Source organism: Heloderma suspectum, chromosome 2 (assembly GCF_057233095.1).
Source record: "Heloderma suspectum isolate Gila_16-S chromosome 2, 16-S_ref, whole genome shotgun sequence".
NCBI lineage: Eukaryota > Metazoa > Chordata > Lepidosauria > Squamata > Helodermatidae > Heloderma > Heloderma suspectum.
The window spans coordinates 93,766,405-93,788,234 of NC_139459.1; the positions used below are offsets into that span (position 1 = coordinate 93,766,405).

General features: G+C 49.7%; 2 protein-coding genes across 2 annotated transcripts in view; one reads left to right on the plus strand and one right to left on the minus strand.

Annotated features, from left to right (window-relative positions):
• Positions 1–21,830, minus strand: part of NTRK2 (neurotrophic receptor tyrosine kinase 2) — a 252,017-nt gene that overhangs the window by 204,698 nt on the left and 25,489 nt on the right. The window lies entirely within an intron of this gene.
• LOC146352500 (uncharacterized) lies at positions 7,330–20,110 on the plus strand. Its single transcript, XM_084832671.1, has 6 exons — positions 7,330–7,334; positions 10,094–10,288; positions 10,980–11,127; positions 11,535–11,704; positions 16,570–16,640; positions 19,884–20,110. The coding sequence occupies exons 1-6, from the start codon at positions 7,330–7,332 to the stop codon at positions 20,108–20,110; spliced, it is 816 nt and encodes a 271-aa protein (XP_084688797.1).

Below are 21,830 nucleotides of genomic sequence, written 5' to 3' on the forward strand. Positions count from 1 at the left end.
TATTGCCTGCCTGCTGGTTTGGATCCAGCTTAAATGACCAAACCCTAAACTTTTCCCTAACGTCCCTGATTCAGAGATGTATTTCAAACTAATTTGCCACCCTTTATTGGCCTCCAATGCCATGAATATTCCCCCAAATCCATCCCAATACACATCTCAAATACAGTTTAAATGGATGCTGCTTGAGAAGTCTAAACATAAGCTATTGTTGGTCCATGTAAGCAGTCCTCTTATATGCTACACAAGTATCATGTGCATCATATAACAGTGACAGCACAGCAGGACATGAGCAGGAAAGCAATAGAATAATAATATAAAATAAAACAGAAATTACAAGGGAGGTTCATCACATCTCCCCCTGTGGGCAGTCAAAGACAAACTCATCTAAACCTTTAGTGCTCATTAAGGGACAGTGGAAAACTAATGAAACAACACTACAGATTGTAAGGATGGAACTCTTGTTGCTCGTCAGTTCACATAACTGCGATTCTCTCCTCAAACTAGGCAAAGAATGTCACACTGAACATACAAGCTTATTTACAACTTCAGGTAATTTCTGAAAATGATAAAGAACCACATCCTATTTGATTACATTTAAACAGAAACAAAAATAACAGGCTTCTTTGTTATCTACATTCTTTCCCAGAACTCCAAGGGGAATCTCTACACTTCTTTCACTGACCTTGTTCACACATAACATTAACCCATGGTTTAATTAACCCACAGTTAATCCATGGCTAGTTGCCCTACCCAAGGTTTTTCTGGCAGATGATTGAACAAACCATGGTTTGCTTTCTCAATCCCTGGATCGTTTGTTTCCCTCCTCCTTTGTGCTGGGCAGCTATGACGAGTCACCCTTCAGAATTTTGCACAATGCCCCAGAGCAACACTAGGAAATTAAAAGGGTGTGTATGTGCTAGATCCAGCCATCTGGTGCTGCTCAGAGTCCCAGATTAAAAAAAAAAAAAAGTTTTAGAGAGGCTCAGGGTAGGCATTAGCCTGCCGGGACCCTGGCAGCTGCCCAGGAATGTCATGTACTGATGCCAGCCCTGGCTGTTCAATGCTTGAACTCCCCTCGGCTAACCCATCTGCCTGTCTTTGTGACAGGCATTTAGCTAGTTATGTGATCATACTGGAAAAGGTGTTTAAAAATTACTGTGATTTATTTATGATCCTATCAATCAGTTAGCAACGTAGTTCATTACAACATCTGGGTGCCCCACACACCTTCCCAGTTAACATTATCACTAAAGGAAGACGAGGATGACAAAGTCAGTGGCACCACAAGAGCTCAAAAGCAGTGCATAAGGAGGAAGAAGAAACGTCCTCTTGTGAGACCTATTGTAAGAGAACTTAATTTATTTCAGCTGAGGGGAGTCCTCACAGGGAACATTATGACCGGGTTCAGATGATAAATGACCCACAAGAAGTCACAACACCTGTAGTCACCAGGTTGTATATGCAGCCCCTGCTCAGAGGTTGTTCTGTCATGGGAACCTGGAGTGCGTGGGCTATGCGAGGGTTAAACAACAGACCATGGCTTATGTGAGGGTTGTTTAACCCTCGTATAACCTATGCTCACCAGGCTCTGTAAGGAGAAAACCTGGAGGCTAAAATTTCAGGGTCCTTGGCATTAGATACCTAGGCACACTTACTTTAAACAACCTCAGCTTGGCCCTGATGTAGCTGAGGTTCCCTTAAGGACTCAAGCTAGAATGCTCACACTCACTCAAATTCACTTAAATTCTACAAATAAGGATTAAAACAATGACAAACTGTAAGCTAAATGCATTTATTAAAGATAAAGAAAGTTTAACACTCATGCAACTCAGCCAACAAAGCCATACTTACAAATTTGCCAATCATTCACACCATACTTTACCAGCAAAGGACATCCTCCTTCACTGGCAAAGGTAACCTTCTCAGAATACAGGACCCTCTCGAGGCCCTGAACCAGGAGGAGGACACATCTAGGCCCTTTATGCTTGTCAGGGTGGACACTGAGCCCATAGAATCCCAGAGCAGTTCTGATTCTGAGGAAGAGCAGCCGCTCCTGGGAGAGGAGCGCGCTCATCCTTCCCAGGGCCAACAGGTGGCAGAGATTCCTCCCACCGGCATTCCTGGCATAGATAGTCCCGGGAGTGAGAGAGCGCGGGAAGAAGACTTGCTGGACGCGCAACGTTGATGCAGGGAGCGGCGCCAAATGGAGGGCGCGGAAAGGAGGCGTAGTGCCCGGTTGGCGTGCAAACAACGGTTGCACCCAGAGGATCCAAGGGAAAAGGGGAGGGACTCTCCCTAGCCCATAAGTTCAGGGTCTGCCAGTGATTCTCCTTCAAACGGGGACCAACTGTTCCAACTTAGGGCATAGGTACTCTGCTGCTCATAGCTAGTTGCTAACAGCAGAGTTGTTAAGTTGAAAAAGAGGAATAAAGCTTTGAAAAGAATCCCTTTGTCTGTGTCTGGACTTGGCTACTGGATTAGACTGAAAGAGGTCGCCAAGGAGCCCTTGACAATGCTCAGGCTTAAAAGCATTTTCAAAATTAGTGACCTCCTTCTTAATACATATTCTGAAATTCTAAAATCCATTGGTCCACATAGTCTTTTAGATCGTCCTGTTCCCAGAAAGTCCAACCTTTTGTCCCCAAAATCACCTCTCTCGACGTAAGGTGTTAACTCCAAAATGGGCCCAAGTTCTTCTTTTCTGCGGTTAACAGATCTTATTGTTTGGTCCTGTCTAGACACATGGCGGTCTAAAATGATAACATCAGCTATTCTGGACAAGGGCACATCTGAAACTGCAGCATCTGCATTTATTTATCTTTGTGCATTTCCAAGATACATACATATAAGGTCTCACACAATTCAAAGAGCAATAAAACATCCCATATCAACATACGTATTGCTTCTAATAAGATCTCATACATGGGATCTGTGATTCCCTACTTGCCCCTTAAACCTTACAGCGTTACCTCCACTTATGAGTACTATCCCTTAAGCTCCCTTCAGCGTGCCGTGCTAATAGGTTCTCACAGCCTTAAACTCCCCTGCACCCCAAAAGCTGCGCCCCCCTAATATACATACCCCTCATAATATCTCTATGCTAAGTGAAAAAACCAAAGGACAAAAAATTCTTACAGTTTGCATGACATAACAATCCCCAAGCACGGGTTGCATATTCGAAATGGTGGCAGCACGTGCCCCGCACATTCTGTAGCCTCACCATGGGTTAAATAACCCACTCTGGGTTGTCGTGTCATGTGAACAACCTCAGGACTTTGTACATTTGTTGCCAGTCTCTCTGAAACAAACACAACATCACAGCTAAAAACAGCATCCCTGCAGGGGCGTATTACTACATTGATGCATTCCAGATGAACCATGCTTATTGTTTTCAAACCGTCTTTCAGAAAATCCTGGGGTTACTTGGAAGCTTATCAATGGTTTCTCAATGAGAAGATCAGTAATGGCAGACATGCTTCCATAAAAAAAAAAAAGTTTGCAGTTTTGGCTGATTGCTACCAGTCTCCCCTCTGCTGAATGAGAGTGTTGGATATATTCTAGGATTCACTCTTAGCTGATGTACAATGACAAGGAGGAGAGAGGAAAGGGGTTGCCTGACCTCCCAGCAGTGTAGGCAGGGACAAAAGGTTGCTCAAGCACCAATCCAGCAAGGTAGGCTGCCAGCACCCCTTACATCCAACTCAGCCTGAGCCAGGAGATTCTCAGACCTTACAGGACACCCCTAAGGCTTATGAAACAGGGGGCCAAACTAACACCCTGTTTCTAAGGACTGAAACCTTAAACAGTAGCATTAACCAAGAGGTAGACTTTGGATTTAGTACCGAGGCAATTTAGAATGAAGCACACAGACAACCAGCTATAAGAGGCAGTAAGTTTATTAGGAAAGGGGAATGAAAGGAACACAAGAATCAGAGAACATTTGGAAACAATACTTCAAGAAAAAAACAGCAAAGCTACCTAAACCTGCCTACCAAGACACAGATCTTTAACTAGGACAGAGCTACACAGAAATATTTGGGAGTCCACAGCAAAGGCAAAGCAAAGACAATGGCCAGCTGTAACACCCCTTGATTATATGCTCAAGCCCCTGCCAACTCTACGGTGATCCCTGTTAGCCAATCACTGGCAGGCTGGAACCCTTTTCCCAAGGGGGTGGGGGGAGAGTTTCCACAGGAATGCAGCTAAGATCATTCAGTCCAATTAACTAGGTGTGTTCTGACCTTGGGACCAGAGCCATCTTGAGATAACATGCATGCAGATGGTTTACCACTATGTGCAGCTTCAGCCTTGCAAAATGGAAACTTCAAGCTGCTAGGGCAGAAAAAGGAAATGGAGTTCTTGACAACTACATTCTAGGCAATATCCCTAACATCCTGCATCACTCAAGAGAGCATATCCTAAATGCAGGACAGCAAACTATATACCACTCAGAAGTTTTAAAAATAAAAGTTCTCTTACATTCTTTTAAGCTGCAATCCAATACCCTCTTGCCTGGGAGTAAGCACCATTTAGTTCTGTGGGACTTAATTCTGAGTAGGTATGTGTAGGACTGTGCTATTAATCACTTTACAACCATTCTGGGTGGAGACCTTGAGATAGGGTGTAAGCATCATATGTCTAGAGCTGTATTGTTCTAGGCTTAGCTGATCATTAGAGGCCAGCAAGGGTTTTTTTTCCATAAGTCAGATTGGATATCAGCTCTATGACCTGGTTTGCTCATAATGCTAACCCATAGTTTATTTAACCCATGGTTTGTTGTTGTGAACTTTGAGTTGTTGAAACCATGGGTTGTTAAAACCATGGGTTGTTGTTACATATGTACCAAGAACCATGGGTTTTCATGGGTTGTTTCAAAGTCTACAAGAAATACCCTCTATCATTTTAACATGGCCTGTCTTACTGGTCTTATTACCACTGTTGTGCAAGCTCTGGAAACTATATCCTCCATGTCAGCTCAGGCCCGTAAAAGGAAGAACCCTTTTAAAAACTGGAATGGTAAATAAAATATAAACAGACTGGGGCAATCTGACTCTTTGCAGGCTCCAAGCACCTTGCAGCTGGCACCAGCCCCAGTGTTGCTTGTTCTGCTGTATTCCCAACAGGGAGCAGCCTCAGTGGAGAAAATTCAGCATGGGACTAGAGAGAAGAACCCTGGCTGGAAAGCTTGCACCAGTCACTGCTTTGGGTATGTGCCTGTAGCCTTCTGCTGCTGGGTAATTAAAGAAATGCATTCCACCCACTGTGCTTAGATTTAGATATCTGATACAGCACTATATGTGAATTTACTACAAACTGGAGAACATGGATATTAGCACAGGGATTCTATGATGGATAACAAACTAGTGCAAACTTTCAAAGTAGAGCAAGCAGCTACTATTCAGAGATAGGTCTTGGTGAAAATAATTTAATTTTTCCATTTGTTAGCTTGGGTAGAAGAGGAGTGTGTTGGTAAACCCTACAGATAACACAAAGATGGGGGCATTGTTATGCGGGACATCTAGGATGACTTCATGAACTGGAGTAAAAGAACTGCAAAGAGTCAGATTCAAACATAATGGGATGCATTACTAGCTAGATAGCGATGGGTGACATTCTAAATTGTGTAAGCTGAAGTAAGTTTCCATGATGGGACTTTCTCCTCCTCTCCCTGCCATGCAGGCCCCTCCCCCAATTTGCTTCAGACGGTCCCCCAACCCTCTGGTGCAGATTTTGAGGTTGCATGGGAAGCTGCAGGGGGTATCACCCTCTCCCCATTCCTTGGATGGAAGCAGTTCAGTCAGTGGAAGAAATTAATGGGATTCCATGCAATGTGAAATGACAAAAATCATAGGATACCTGTAAGCCACAAAGAGCTCTTAATACCATCATGCAAGACACTAGTGAGGCTTCAATTAAACTAGCATACCTAATTTTGGTTGCCCATGTTGTGGGACAGAAAAATAAATCTGGGGCAACTACGATTTCTGAACATATAAAGAATCCTACTATGAGCAGTGAATAATATAATTTGTTCTCCTTTGATTAGAAAGACAATGTCATGATGGCACTGGAACAATGAATAGGAAATAACACAATGAGCTAGTTCACACAACTGAAACAGCCAACCCTGGGATGTTTAAGCCATGGTGAGCTGCAGCCAATGCACCGGGGGTTGTCATGTCATTCAAACCTGACCACCATGGATTATGCGAGGGTTAAACAACCCTCGCATAACCCATGGTCTGTTGTAGGGTTATGCGAGCACTGTTTAACCCTTGCATAATCCATGGTGGCCAGGTTCGGATGGCACAACCCCCAGTTAGGGGCTGAATATGCAAAATGTTGGCTGGCCCACACTGCAGCTCACCATGGCTTAAACAACCCACGGTGGGCTGTTTTGTTCTTGTGAACTGGCCCAATGAGGTAAGGGAAAATTTATTTAAATTTAAAGGTTACTGGATTTGCAATCATTATTGTCTACAAAAATATTTCTTAATAAATTAAACAAGGCTTAAAGTCTGAAGGGAATAAAATTATAGAATGATCTCCCTAGAATAGTATGGGAGAAAAGAACCACACTAGTTTGGTGATATGACTGGGATATATTGCTAAGTGTCTTACAGTTTTTAATCTTGTATCTCACTGCTGTGAACTCCTGGTATCAAGAAGAGATTCCCACACCCTGTAGGGAATGCTATACTTTAGATACTGGATGTTGTTGGACCAATGAGATATGTGTCCAGTAAAATTTGGGCAACTCTCAGTGGACAGGCTTGGTTACACGCTCAGGGTATCGTTACTGTCAGGGATCAGCAAAGAATACTTTCCAAGGGCAGTTACGCTAGCAACTATATGAAGGTGAATTTGCGTCTGCCCAGACCTATGCTCACTTGTCTGAATAATTCAGTTTTCTGCTCTGCAAGCACTTTGGTATCAATATACCAGGTTTGCTTCATCTCACTGGTTTTGGCACACTTATGATGCAGTTCACATGGGTTAATTGGGGGTGGAAGGACAGCATTATGCCCTCCTGTCCCTGCCAGATATACAATTCTGTGTACATACTCCTGAGTCAGATAGAGGTCTGAAGCAAAAGCTCTTGTCTGACCAAAGGCTATTTTTACCTCTTTCACAAGTATTCTACCTTGATGCTCCTTATCAAACATTAATATTCCTAAAAGCTCTGACTTTACCATGGCTTTTTGAAGGCAATCTTGAGAAATGTAGTGTGTTCTCCTGCTCTCAGAAATAGCTTTCCTTTTGCTTAATTGAATAGCCTTTGTAACTTACAAGAAAATCACTCTAAGGTAAGAGTGGATTATCGAAGTCATGTGGTAAGGCCCGATGTTTCCTTTTATATGCCATAGCAAATGTCAACAATCCTGAGATCCAGTGCTACTTTAACCACCCCAATCATTACATACCTGAATTATTTTAGCATTTAGGCAAAGCCTGAGAAATCTAGAATCACAACTCCTCTCTCTTTCTCTCTCTCTCTCTGATTATCAATATGCAACAGGTATCTCCAGGTGTCTACTTCTCCCTCCACTTTCCTATCATAGTATTTACTTGTAAAGTGAGAGTCAAAATAAGGGAAGGGAGTACTAGAAAGGAAAGGCTCTTTTATCAATGGTTAGAAAGCAACACCTTACCCTTGACAAAACCCAAAAACTGGTGGGGCCAAGGGTTGTGTTTGGGTATGTGTCCTCTGAAGCCCAACACACATACACACAGAAATTCCTTTCAGTGGCAAGGTTAAGCCAGGTTAAAGCTCACTTTTATGTCACTTCCCAGCCAAAAAGACCACCACACTGGCACACACAAGGTTAAAATGAATTAATAAAATAGAGAGTTACAAATATTCAGATTAAAATAGTAATATATAACATTTTTACATGGCAGCAAAAATGATAAATAGCAGGGAGCAAAAACAATATTCTCTATCATCATAAAATGCCTGACAGAACCATCCAACAGAAAACAAAGAGGGAAGAAGCCAAAAACACTTTATAAGGGAACTAATGCTTTAGTCCAACCTCTGGAATGGGGAAATGACACAGATAGTGGACACAATCACTCCCAGCACAATAAGTCCACAATAAACATGAAAATATCAACCCAGTGTATGGCTGCTATGATAAAGGCAAATTCCATGTTAGGCATAATTAGGAAAGTAGTCAAAAATAAAACTGCCAATATCATCAAAATATATGGTGCGACCACACTTGGAATACCGTTTACAGTTCTAGTCACCTCACCTAAAAAAGTATATTGTTGTGTTGGAAAAAAGGCAGAAAAAGGGCAACTAAAATTATCGAGGTGCTGGAGTGACTCCCCTATGAAAAAAAGTTACAACATCTGGGATTGTTTAGCTTAGAGAAAAGGTGAGCGAGGGAAGACATGACAGAAGTGTACAAAACTATGCATGGTGTGGAGAAAATAAATAGGGAGACTTTTTTCTCCCTCTCTTAATACTAAAACCTCAGGTCATCCCAGAAAGCTGATTGGTGGGAGATTCAGGAAAGATAAAAAGGAAGTACTTTTTCACACAGCACATAGTTAATGGGATTCGCTGCCACAAGATGTAATAATGATGGCTACCAATCTGGATGGCTTTAAAAGGGGATTGGACAAATTCATGGAAGTTGAGGCTATCAATAGCAGCTAGTCCTGATGACTATATGCTGCCTCCAGCATCAGAGGCATTATACCTATGTAATCTAGTTGCTGGGGAACATGAGTGGGAGGATGCTATTGCACTCATGTCGTACTTGTGGGTTTCCTACAGGCAGCTGATTGGCCACTGTGTGAACAGAATGCTGCAGTAGATGGACCTTTGGTCAGATGTGCCCCCACCCCACGCCCAGCTTGCCTGGCCGCGGGGGGGGGGGATGTTGCGGGGGGGAAGGCAGGACAAGGTCGAAGGCCATTGGCCTTCGCTGTCGATATCAGGGTGGGGCGTGGGGTGAGCTGGCCAATATTTAGGCCGCATCACTTCCCTTTCCTCCTTCATCCCTGCTTTTCTAGCTGGATTGGACAGAAGACGAAGCTTCTTCGGCGGCGGCAGTGACGGAAGAGCGGCAGCATCAATGCAGCGAGGAGGAGGGAAGACTCGTCCACACCAGCTAGGAGAGGGAGGACGTGGCGGGGCTCGGTGGCGGCAGCAGGAGGTACAGAGGAAGCTCCATCAATCAGCGGCAGTGGCACCAGTTTCCCCAGCGTTTCTGGCATGGGGCTCTCCCCCACGCCTCCCTGCCGCCCCTTTTAGGCCGCGGATATCGGCGGCCGACTGCCGTCAGCCCCCGCTGCTTGATTAGTGGGACGGGGTGTTTTCTCTGCCCCTAGGGCTGTGGATTTCGGTGGCCACTTGCAGCAGGCCCTCGCCGCTCTTTCGGGGGGGGGTGTTTTCCCCCACCCTGGACCTGCCAGAGGACCCCTTGGGCCGCAGATTGTGGCGGCCGCTTCCGGTGGCCCCTCACCACTCTTTCAGAGGGAGGGGGCATTTTCCCGAACCCCAGACCTGCCCCCAGGGCTGCAGATTGAGGTTGCAGTGCCTTGCCGCCCAAACCAAGGGTGGGGGAGTTCTCCCGGGGCCCCTGAGTGGCCCGTTAGGCCACGGACTGCAGTGGTCAGTGGCTCCTTCCCTTGCTGGTGGTAAGAGCGTGGGGAGTGTTTTCCCGCACCCCTGAACAGCCCCAGCACTTCAAGGTCACCCGAATTGCTGCTTTTTGGCGGGCAGGAGCAGCAGAGCCTTTCCGGACCAGCTGGGGTGTAGGCGGCTGACGGTTGTGAGGCCTTACTCCCCAACCAGGAAAGGGGGAGACTTCTTTCGGCACCCCTGAGCAGCCTGTGTGTCCTCGGATTGCTGCTGTCTGCGGCTCCTCACCTCGCTACCCCAGAAAGGGGGGGGGAGTTTTCCTGTACAAAAAACCCAACACCCAACCATCCAGAACAGCCTGTAATGCCTTTCCGGTGCTGACGGCCGCAGCGTGGCCTTCTGCTTAGAGAGAGGAAAAGGAGGTAAGGAAAAGATGATGATGATGATGATTATACACTTTCTAAATTTAAATAAGGCATGATGCCTCCGAAAAAGGGTCTGGGGGGGGGAAGGCAAGGACACGGCCACTTGCCCCCTGGCCAAGCGCCATTTTCACAGGGCCAATTCTTCCTCATCCGAAGATGAGGATTCAGACATGGCCCTCATCCTGTCAAGGCTTGTGGCTGCTGAGAGGGACAGGGGGATCCCAACATTAACCACCCCTGCACAGCAGGTTTCCCGGAGTCTGGGGTCAAGATTGACTAGAGGGCAGGCTCACAAAGACTTGTTGTTGTCCGTTTCAGCAAAGCTAGAGGCTAGACTCAAGGCTAGACTCAACAGGTCACCTCTGGGCAAGCAGCATCTGCAACAGCCTCTACTTCTGGGTGTTCAACCGTGGAGCAGTGCCCCTGCGCATACATCACCAGCTCCAGCAGTCCAGGAACGAAGCCAAACTCCTGACACAGCACCTGATTCTGGCCCAGGTGAGGTTTAGGGACCGGGCAGGGGCAGCACTGCTGACCGGTTGGGGCCAATTCCTGCCATACAGGTGGTTCCCCTTTATGGCAGGGATGGGCTGGCCATTTCACATCCTCACAGGGGGTATTCCAGGGTTCCTTCATCCAGGTGTCTCTCACCACATGGTTACAGCCTGGGATCCATGCACACAGCTCAAAGCTATGCCACACAGGTAGCTAGCATCTCTGGGGCGACCCAACCCCCCAGCGCCCCGGGTCCTGCTCTGGACTCCGCAGGTGGGGTGGAGGCAGTGGAAACACAACCAAGCCTCATGTGGCTACTGATGCAGTGACTCAACAGGCCTCACCTGCTGTGGCCACTTGCGCTGCCGTGTGGCACAGCCCCGTAGGCGAGGGCTCTGCTGAGCTCAGGGTGAGCGATGCTGACCCTATGCCCATGTCGATAATGGGGCAATCCCGACTAGGGGAACATCTACCCCACTGGGTTTCCACCTTTTGCAGGCCACCAGGGAAAAAATATTAAAAGGGGAATTTGTGGATGTCTTTTCCCTGTTATTTCACATGCCAGAAATGAAGGATAGGGACAAATCTGGCGACAGGGATCAGGAGAAGGTCAAGCATAGGAAAGTGTCCCACACTTGGGCCAATTGGCTGCCCAGTTTCTTAATTTATATGGGTGTCATACAGCAAGGAAGTCAAATCAGTCAATCCTAAAGGAAATCAACCCTGACTGCTCACTGGAGGGACAGATACTGAAGCTGAAGCTCAAATACTTTGGCCACCTAATGCGAAGAGAAAACTCTCTGGAAAAGACCCTGATGCTGGGAAAGATTGAAGGCAAAAGGAGAAGGGGACGGCAGAGGATGAGATGACTAGATAGCATCACCGATGCAATGAATATGGACTTGAGCACACTCTGGGAGAGAGCACAGGACAGGAAGGCCTGGCGTGCTATGGTCCATGGGGTCACGAAGAGTTGGACACGACTGAACGACTGAACAACAACAAATATACAACAGAAGCACCCGGAGCGTGGTTGGGTCCTCACTAAGTACTTAGACATCATATACAGGGCCTACACTGAATATGAGGGCAGAGCTTGGCTGGCCTACAATGAATCTTTTCATATGAGGGCCGCGTTCGACCCCACATTGCGCTGGGATGCCAAGGACCAGGACCCATGGCTCTAGTTTATGACGCCGGCCAGGCCGGGATTTGGAGGTCGGTCCGACAGCGGGCACATTATATCTAAGCAGACGCCTGCCTCAGCTCCTAAGGCTGGGGAGGGGCAGGCAGTTCAACACTGCGCACTCTGTTGGGAGTTCAGCTCCAAGGGTGTTTGCTCCAAAGACCCATGCAGATTCTGCCATTCGTGCTCCATTTGTGAGCGTCAGAATGCCTTCAGCTGCTGCCCAAGAGCCAAAGGTCCTAGGGGCCCAAATCGGGAATGGCACGGCAGCAGAAAGTCTCGCGGTGTCCTACAACCTCCACCAAAAGGGGTCCAGTCCAATTAAGTTGGGGCCGTTGAGACGCCTCCTGAGGTGGTACCCACCCCAGGATGACGCCCATTATCTTGAGGAGGGATTTTCCCATGGTTTCAGGATTCCATTTCTTGGCCAGTGCCAGGCCCAAATTTCCCAGGACCAGAAATCTATCGCCGGTTTCAAACATCTAGTCAAAGAAAAGACTGACAAGGAAGTGGCCGTAGGGAGGGTCATTGGCCCATTCATCTGCCCCCCTTCCCCGACCTCAGGGTCTCTCCTTTGGGCATAGTACCAAAGAAGGCATTGGGTGAATACAGGCTGATCCGCAACTTGTCTTTCCCCAGGGGGAGATCCGTGAATGACGCCATCCCCAAGCACCTGTGCTCGGTTCACTACACTTCCTTTGACAGAGCAGTATCAATGTAGGGATGGCGGAGAATTTCTCCCCGAAACTTCGGGGGGCCAAGCGCCAACGTGTTCGGCCCCCCGAACAAGTTTCAGGGAGAAATCCTCCGCCCCCCCCGCCCCCCGCCCCCCCCCCCCGGGACGGGACTTACCTTCCCTGAATGTCCCTCCCGGCGGCGGGTCCGGCTGGCGGTTCGTCCGGTGTTCGAGCGGGGCGGGAGCGGCAGCCGGTCTTTCGACCGGCTGCCGCCCCCGCCATTGCAATGAAAGAAAAAAAAAAAAAGTCCCCTGATAGGGTACGTGACGATTCATGTAGCCTATCACGGCAAGATTTGCAAAGTCAGCCGTGATAGGCTACGTGAATCGTCACGTAGCCTATCACGGGTGACTTTAAAAACAAAACAAAACAAGTGTGTACGGATAATGGCGGCCCCCATAGGGAGCCGCCATTCGCGTTCCTTATTTGGTCGCTGTAGTCTACGTAAAGATTTACGTAGACTACGGCGAAAATAAGGGCAACGCTATTTGCGTTGCCCTTATTTTCGCCGTAGTCTACGTAAACATTGACGTAGACTACAGCAACTAAATAAGGAACGCGAATGGCGGCTCCCTACGGGGGCCGCCATTCGCGTACGCGCTTTTTTTTTAAAGTCACCCGTGATAGGCTACGTGACGATTCACGTAGCCTATCACGGCTGACTTTGCAAATCTAGCCGTGATAGGCTACGTGAATCGTCACGTAGCCTATCAGGGGACGTTTGTTTTTTTTTGTTACTTTCGTGTTCGCGGCCGGGCGAGGCGGGAAGCCTCCTCCCCGGCCTGAATTTCGGCCGGGCGAGGCGGGAAGCCTCCCCCCCCGGCCTGAATTTCGGCCGGGCGAGGCGGGAAGCCTCCCCCCCGGCCTGAATTTCGGCCGGGCGAGGCGGGAAGCCTCCCCCCCCGGCCTGAACTTCGCGGGGGGAGCAGCGAAGCGCTCCCCCCCACCGCGAAAAAGCTGCGAGAAAAGGTAAGTGACTTTCGTTCACCCCTATATCAATGGTGAAGGCTTTGGGTAGGGATGTACGAAAGTCACTTACCTTTTCGCAGATTCTGTTCATGGGGGGGGCGTTCCGTCCCTCCCCCTGGAATCCTCGACGGGGGGGAGGCGATCCGGTCCTCCCCCCCGGAATCCACGACGGCTGGCTGTGCTTCGCGGCGGCTCCGCGGAGCAGCTGCCCAGGCCCAGGCCAGGGCCATCCACAGCTGGATTTCCAGCCATGGAGGGCTCTGGGTAAAAAAAAACACGTATGCAAATGGCGGCGGCTACGGCTGCCGCCATGTGTGTTTCTTATTTTTCGCCGTCTTAGTCTACGTCAATATTTACATAGACTAAGACGAAGAAAAGAAAGGGGAATACAAATAGCGTAGCGGGCGCTATTTGCGTTCCCCTTTATTTTCACCATCTTAGTCTACGTAAATATTGACGTAGACTAAGACGGCCAAAAATAAGGAACGCAAATGGCGGCGGCCGTAGCTTTTTTTTTTTTTTAACCCAGTTGTGATAGGCTACGTAAGTCTTTACGTAGCCTATCACATCTATGTAAGAAAAAAAAAAGACGAGACTGCAAATGGCGGCGGCGGCAGCCGGTCAGAAGACCAGCCGCCACCGCCTAAGCCGCCGCTGGAGCCGCCGCCATCCGGAACATCTGCCCCAGGTAAGTCTCGTCCCGGGGGGGATCCGCGGGGGGAAGGTGGCAGGCCGTTCCGCCATGGATTTCGGAGGGCTGAATGCACTGGCATTCGGCCTCACCGAGATCCGAGGTGGAATTCTCTGACATCCCTAGCTTTGGGTCCCGGGGCCCTCATGGGGAAATACAGTATCAAATCTGCATTTCGCCTGCTGCCTATCTGCCTCAATGACTTCGACCTTTTGAGATTCAGCTTTCAAGGCCAATTTTATGTTGACAGGGTCTTACCCATTGGATGTTCAGTGTACTGTGCGATGTTCAAGAAGTTCAGTTCTTTCTTGGAATGGGCCCTGTTTGACAGGGTTGGGTCTAGGGATGTACGAAAGTTCTGCCACGGATCTCGGGGAGGCCGAATGCCAGCGCATTCGGCCCCCCGAAATCAGTGGCGGAACAGAGTCCCGCCCCCCCCCCCGGACGGGACTTACCTGGGGCGGGTCTTCCTGGTGGCGGCAGCTCCAGCGGCGGTTCAGCGGCGGCGGCTGTAGCAGCCAGTCTTCCGACCGGCTGCCGCCGCCGCCATTTCCAAGTTTAAAAAAAACCAAAAAAACGTGATAGGCTACATAAAGATTTACGTAGCCTATCACGGCTAAATTTTCAAAAACACAGTGATAGGCTACGTAAATGTTTACGTAGCCTATCACGGCTGATTAAAACAAAAACAAAAAAAGTGCGTATGCAAATGGCGGCGCCCTGACCAAATATCAATTCTTGGAAGTCACACAGCGGGCCTTGAAGGCATTGGGTTTGGGAGGGCTTCGTTTTGGCACACATTCCTTCCGAATTGGGGCCGCTTCCACGGCCGCATCTTTGGGGTTCACATCAGACAAAGTGCAGTCTGTCGGCTCCAAGGCGTGTCAGGCTTACGTGAGGCCGCTGCCGGGGCTTTAAGGACGTGAGGATGCTGGTGTTCACTTGCTCGTCTCTTGTTCTTTTAGATGGCCTGAGTGTGAGGGAACCGGTGTGGGTGCTCATCTGTGGGCACAGCATGGTTTTCTGTGCTGGTCGGAGGGCCTCCTCAAGCTGCGGATCCCAGCTGGGGCTCAGCCGGTATGCCACCATTCAGTGGTTGGGCAGACGCGGCATGCGTTGGGAGCGCCTCCTGCCCACATTATTCCAGCAAGGGCTGGTGAAGGTTCCTCTGCAGATTCTGGTTTGGCACCAAAGGGAAAACAATTTAGGCCTGCTGAAGGGCAAAGCCCTAATTCTTCAAGCCTGGGAGGATTTACGGCTGATTTGGTGTCGGTGGCCTGCAATTCGTATCATTTTGTCGAACCTGCTGCCTAGAGTGGCATGGAGGGATGGCTTGGATCCTTGCGCTATGGACAGAGCCCATAAGAAGGTAAACAGGGAAATTGGGAACTACCTAATCAAACAAGGCAACTGAACTATTGCCCACCCTGACATTTCTCCTACCCAGGGGGTGATCTATAGCAGCGGTCCCCAACCTTTTTGGCACCAGGGACCGGTCTCGTGGAAGACAATTTTTCCACAGACTGTGGGGGGGGGGGGGTTCGCTGGTGGACTTTCGGCCGCAGGGATGCAAAATGCAAATCTTTTACAAAAAAATATTTACGTAGCCTATTACTTGAAGAACAGGGATGCAAATGGCATCCGCTATGTGGACGCCATTTGTGTCCCAGCGGCTGGAAGTTCGCCAGCAGCCAGAGCCAGCTGGCAGCTCCGCGGACTCGCTGCAGAGCAAAGCCAGCCAGCAAGGATTCCGGGGGGGGGGGGGAGGGACGGATCGCCTCCCCCCCCGCGGACCCAAGGTAAGAGTGTTTCGCACATCCCTACTGCAGCCCAGTTCCTAACAGGCCACGGACCAGTACCGGTCTGCGGTCTGGGGGTTGGGGACCCCTGATCTATAGAGAAGACAGCGTTCATCTCACCAACCTAGGCAATGATTTCTTTTTGGAAGATCTGCGAAGGGGCATTCTGGAGTTTTTACTGCACAGGTGGAGGGAGGGCAAGGAAGCAGAGGCTTGTCGCCCTCCTGTGGTGGCTCCGGGTGGGCACTCCACTGGGGGAGAGGACAGGTGAGCATTCGTAGGCACTGTTTCAGGTGGCTGGTAAGGCCCGAGGCTTTCGGCTCAGGGTTTTGTGGCCCCAGTCAGGAGATACGGCTTACCTCTGAGGCAGACCCTTCTCACCCACTCGGGTTCCGTGGCTCGAGGGGGGGTGACAGGGGAAGGTCTCCCAGCCCAGAATTGGGCAGATCTGCGGGGTGGCGACAGTGGGCACCACACCCCAGACAACTAATGGCTCACTCGATACCTGTCATGATTGGCTTGTTTTCTACGTGCCCGCTGGTGCTTCCTTTGCAGATTGTAATATGTCAATAAATGTGGCCCAGTTTTATCCCAGAGCTATTTGTGTGATCTCATCATTTTCCCCCCCTATTCACCCGCAACCAGAATGGCTCTTCTTATGTTCTTAAGCCTGTGGGAGCCCAATTGCACACATGAGACCACTACTACCAACACAAAGAGGAACACTATTGGGCAGTGGGGTAGATAGTATACAAACAGAATCCCAGTAATGTTTCAGAAGTTCAACAAGAGACTCGCAAAACTAAATGACTGAGCACCTAGACAAGGCAATGGTCTTACTATAGATGATTGCTACTCCACTTCCTCACCCTACAGGTCTAACCTGCTTGTCAAAGAACTTGTCCTCCACTTCAGCACTTCCCCAGCGAAGGGGAGGGGGAACTGACAAGTTCTTTGACAAGTACAGAATATGGCTCTACTAGGCTGAACAAAGTAGTGTGTGGAGAAGATGAAACTGACAAGGATATTGACAAAAGGGGAATATGTCTCTGCAGGGCTACACAGCAGACAGACAGACTTGCGATCACCTGCACTTGCATAAGATCACTAGTAAAAAAAAAAAATTGTGCTCCATTTGCACAAAATTCAAGACACCCCCCTGTCATGTTACTACTCAACAATGAAAACAGAGTGCACAACCATGGCAGCAACACTTCGTGACAATGAAGAGAAAGGAGAACAAGATAAGAGTGAGTAGAGCATGGATAGTAGATGACTGCCTCCAACTAATTCTTTACAAGGCTTCACTAAATATATCTAGAATGGAAGATTACATTTCTATAATAAGAGTTATGTGACAGTTAGTACCTTAATATGCAGATTCACCTCTATAACAGTTTTACTGAGATTATTTGAGGCAAACTAAAGCAATTCCTATGTATTTGTCCGTAACCTCCCAAATCCTTTAACTGCACAAGCTCAATTAAAATGAATGGAAATTATGCAGCATCTGTATTGACAGATAGCTTTCAAAAACAATAAACAATATTTAAATGATGGTTGTGTTATTTACCTTAAATTCTTACTATACTGTATTTTAGTTGTTCATAATAAGAGCAGCAAAGTACAATTTGAATTAGATGTTGTATTTACTTTCTCCCCACAAAAGCAAGTTACATCCATTGAAGTATCCAATGATTTCTTATCCCGTGACTTTTGTGAGATCTCATTATTATACTCAAACATGGTACATTGTTAAGACCGGGGGGGGGGGGGCTATGCACACACATATACCCCTCCTTCCCCAGTGTCAAGATAGGGGAACACCTCACTGCAACCTCATATGCCCTTCCCCCACGTCCAGCTTGCCTGGCCGGGGGGGGGGGCGCTGCAGGCAGGCAGAGCGAAGACGACGTGGGCTGCCATTGGGCAGCCCTTCGTGCGGCTCTCATCTGCAGCTACGAGTAGCTGCTTTGAAGATCGGGGCGCCACGGTGCGCTCCTTCTCCCCTTCTCAGCCTTCACCGGGGAGAAGGGAGGAGGCAGCAGCGACCGGCCTGCTGGGATCCGGATAGGCCACCCGTTCTGCCCGGCTGGGCGTGCGGCATCGGCAGCCACCAGACTTGGCCCTTCACAGGGGGAGAAGCGGAGGGGGCAGCGGTGAGGGGGCAGCGGCTGGGCACATGGCATCGGCGGCGACGAGACTTGGCCCTTAATAGGGGGAGGAGCAGAGGTGGCAGCAATGACCGGCCTGCCAGAACGTGGCTAGGCTGCCCACTCTGCCCGGCTGGGCATGTGGCAGCGGCCAGCAGAGACGAAATCAAGCCTTCCTGCCCTGTGACTCATTGTCAGTGATTCACGGACATCACACTCCAGGGCCATTAGGCCCAAGGTTTGGTGGCTGGGCACAAGGTTTGGTGGTTGGGCCCCAGGTGGAGAGGGGTAGACACAGGTGGCAGCTCCTTTGTGGGGTGTCCAGTCACTGGGCCCCAGTGTCCCACATCGATCAGTGGCCCCCATCCCTCCCAGTTCTCCTTAGGTCGTGGCCCGCCCAGACAAAGGGCACCAGGCCCATAAGTTGGGTGGCCAGGCCCTGGTGGAAAGGAGGCACAACTCAGAGTTGTGGCCTCTTAGTGGGGCGGGGGGCTTCCACACCATTTCTCCCCCACTGCGGGTATCTAGGCCCAACTTTTCTATCACACACAGCGTAGTGCCTTACCATAGCTAACCAGGGCCGAGTCTGGTTGGCCATTTGCACCATGTGCGTGCACTAATTTGTTCAGGTGCGGCCAGGGGCCCGTTGACCCCCCCTCCTTTTGCTTCTCTTATTCAGTGGCGCCATGCCTCCTAAAAAAGGGCAGGGTGGCAAGAAAGGAAAGGGCAGGGTCCCCAGGCCCCCTCAAAGAAGACTCGGGGCAGGCTTGATTCTTCCTCTGAGGATGAGGTAGGCCCTGATTTGGCGGTGATCCTGGCTCTCTTGGAGGTCGTAGAGCAGGGTAGTGGGATTGTCTCTCTCACCCCCGCTCCTGCAGGGCCAAGTATGACCAGCACAGTGTAGCCTAAACGATCAAGGCGCTCACTTTTACATTCTATTTCAGCGCGTTTAGATGCCATAGAGGCATCCAACACCTGCGTTAGCCCGTCCCGGTCTGACCCATCGGCCTAAGGAAGTGCAAACTCTGGTCATAGCACAGGCAGAGGCAGAGGCGAAAATATCAATCGCCAATTCATCTGGGAACCCAGATGCTGCCACCCCAGATGCAGGTGAGAAAAATGCGGCACTTCAGCCCACCGGACCAGGCTGGGTGCCTCTAGGGCCTTGGGGATGGCTTCCTTGGTTCAATCACCAGGGCTGGCCTTTCTCCCCACCTCATGGTGTCAGGCTTGCCTCAGATACAGGTGGCCCAGTGCCTATTCCGGAGACTCCTACTCCTTCATCGCACGATGTGGCAGTGCCCCCAGCACCAGCCACAGCAACCCCTTTTACTTCGTGTCCTACTACTGCTGTAGGGGCTGGTGCACCCCCCACCGCACCGCAGTCTGGATTCGGGCAGCCATTTTCCCCCTTTCCTAGCCCTGCGGCCCTCCCATCAGCAGCTCCAGCCAGTGCATTTTCACAGGCACCCTTGACATAGGACAGACCCAGGGGCTGATGCCCTCGCCTCTGCCGGCACAGACGGACCCTCTGATTTTTTGATTTAAGAGGGAACCATCCAGCAAAGGTTCCCAGAATGGGGGTGGATTCTCACTAAATACATGGACATTATTTATAGGGCATACACAGAATACAAGGGTGGGGCTTGGCTGGCATATGATGAGGCCTTTCGCCAGAGGGCCACAACTGACCCATCCATGCGATGGGATATTAAGGACCAGGATCTCTGGCTGCAATTCATGACCACATCCAGACCAGGTTTTGGTGATAGATCGGACAGTGGTCACATCTTGGCCAAACACCCGCATCGGCCTTCCAGCCACTTGCAGAGCAGGGGGTTCAACACCGCGGGCTGTGCTGGGAATACAGTTCCAAGGGCTCCTGCTCTCAGAACCCATGTAGGTTTCGCCACAATTGTTCTGTCTGTGGCAGACAGCACTCCTGCACCTCCTGCCTCCGGGCCAGGAGCTGGCAGGGACCCATTCGGGACGGACAGGGTGGCAGAAAAGCTGGAGGCAGGCAACAGCCCCCTCCAAAAGGGGCCCAACCCAGTTAAGATTGGGCCTTCAACTGTTAGGGCACTACCCACGCAAGGCGGAGGCCATCTATCTTGAGCAGGGTTTTAGGCACGGTTTTAGGATTCCTTTCCAGGGTCAACAAAGGGCCCTATTTGCTAAAAACCAGAAATCTGTCCTGGCCATGTAGCGGCTGGTACAGGACAAGATTGACAAAGAAATGCTCGCTGGCCACATTATCGGCCCATTTTCTTCCCCTCCAATACTCAACCTTTGGGTTTCCCCCCAGGGTATAGTACCGAAGAAATCCTCTGGGGAGTTCAGATTTATTCATAACCTCTCTTTTCCCAAAGGTGGGTCAGTTAATGACAAAATTCGGGATCATCTTTGCTCAGTGCACTATACTTCCTTCGACATGGCAGTTTCCATGGCTTTCGGTCACAGGAGCCCCATCACTGCACTAGGGTCACTGCTGCTAAGCGTTTGGGATATGGGGGTCTGGTTTCAATTTTTACGGGAATTTAATGGTGTCTCATCTTGGAGGCGCGAGTTGCTTCTCAAGGCCGACCTTCAGATTCACTCTGATGCTGCTGGGGCGCTTAGCTTTTGTGTCATTTGGCTAGACCGTTGGTGCGTCAGGCTGCGAGCTGGATGACAGCTGGAATCTGCAAGGACCTTACATTGTTGGAGTTTTTCCCCATTTATGTAGCGGTACACCTCTGGGCTGAACAACTGGCCAGCTCCATGGTTCTCTTCTGGTGCAATAACCTAGCCACTGTTCACATCGTTAATACTCTGACTTCCGGAAACCACAGGGTTATGTCATTGGTAAGAGCATTTACGCTTCATTGCCTGTGACATAATATATTGTTCTGGGCCCAACACATGCCAGGCTTGGACAATTCAATTGCCGACACTTTGTCACGTAACCAGATCGACAGGTTTCAAGAATTAGCACCGTGGGCTCATCCACTGCCAGACCCCATGCCCGCTGCTCTTTGGGAGATTGGTGGACTGAAGTTGAGCACACCATGATGAACTCCATAGCTCCCAGCACTACGGTCGCCTACGACAAAGCAGGTAGGAAGTTCCGGGCCTTCCGGAGCAAACTGCAGTTGCATCACTCGTGGCCCATCCCAGTGGATCACCTCTGGCAATTTTGTGTGCATTCTAGGAACAAGGGGCCATTGGCCAGGACCATAAGCGGTAAACTGGCCGCGCTGACCTTCTGGTCTAAGGTTAAGGGTGTAAGCGATTCAACGGCCGATTTTAGGGTGCGACGCACCATCCAGGGCTGGGCTAGGATATCACCTGCACCAGTTGACTCTAGGCACCCTCCTTCTCCAGATACCCTTTTGGGTCTTCGTAGACTGTGGCCATCCATTTGTGCCTCACACTATGAGGCTGCACTGTTCCATGCAGCAGCCTTAACAGCTTTCTTCTGGGCCCTCAGTTTTCCTGAATTAGTCTGGGCATCCAAACAGGACAAGTCAGGGAGGGCCCTGAGATATTCAGATATCCTGGTCCGTCCGGATATCATTCATCTTCGGATACGGAGATCCAAGACAGATCATCAGGGCAAGGGTGGGATGATATCCCTCTGTCCAGTTCAAGTGGACGGCTTACGCCTGGTTAGGGCCTTAGTGGATTTTATGGGACTACGTGGGTCAGCAGAAGGCCTGTTACTTTGTCATTCTGACGGCTCCCCATTGACAAAATTCCAATTCTGGATTGTTACCAAATCAGCTCTGGATGCCCTCA

Coding starts and splice junctions, on each gene's coding strand:
- LOC146352500 (XM_084832671.1), top strand. Junction 10,289..10,979: donor CAGGTTTCCCGGAGTCTGGG/GTCAAGATTGAC, acceptor AATCCCGACTAG/GGGAACATCTACCCCACTGG. Junction 11,705..16,569: donor GACCAGGACCCATGGCTCTA/GTTTATGACGCC, acceptor TATGTTCTTAAG/CCTGTGGGAGCCCAATTGCA.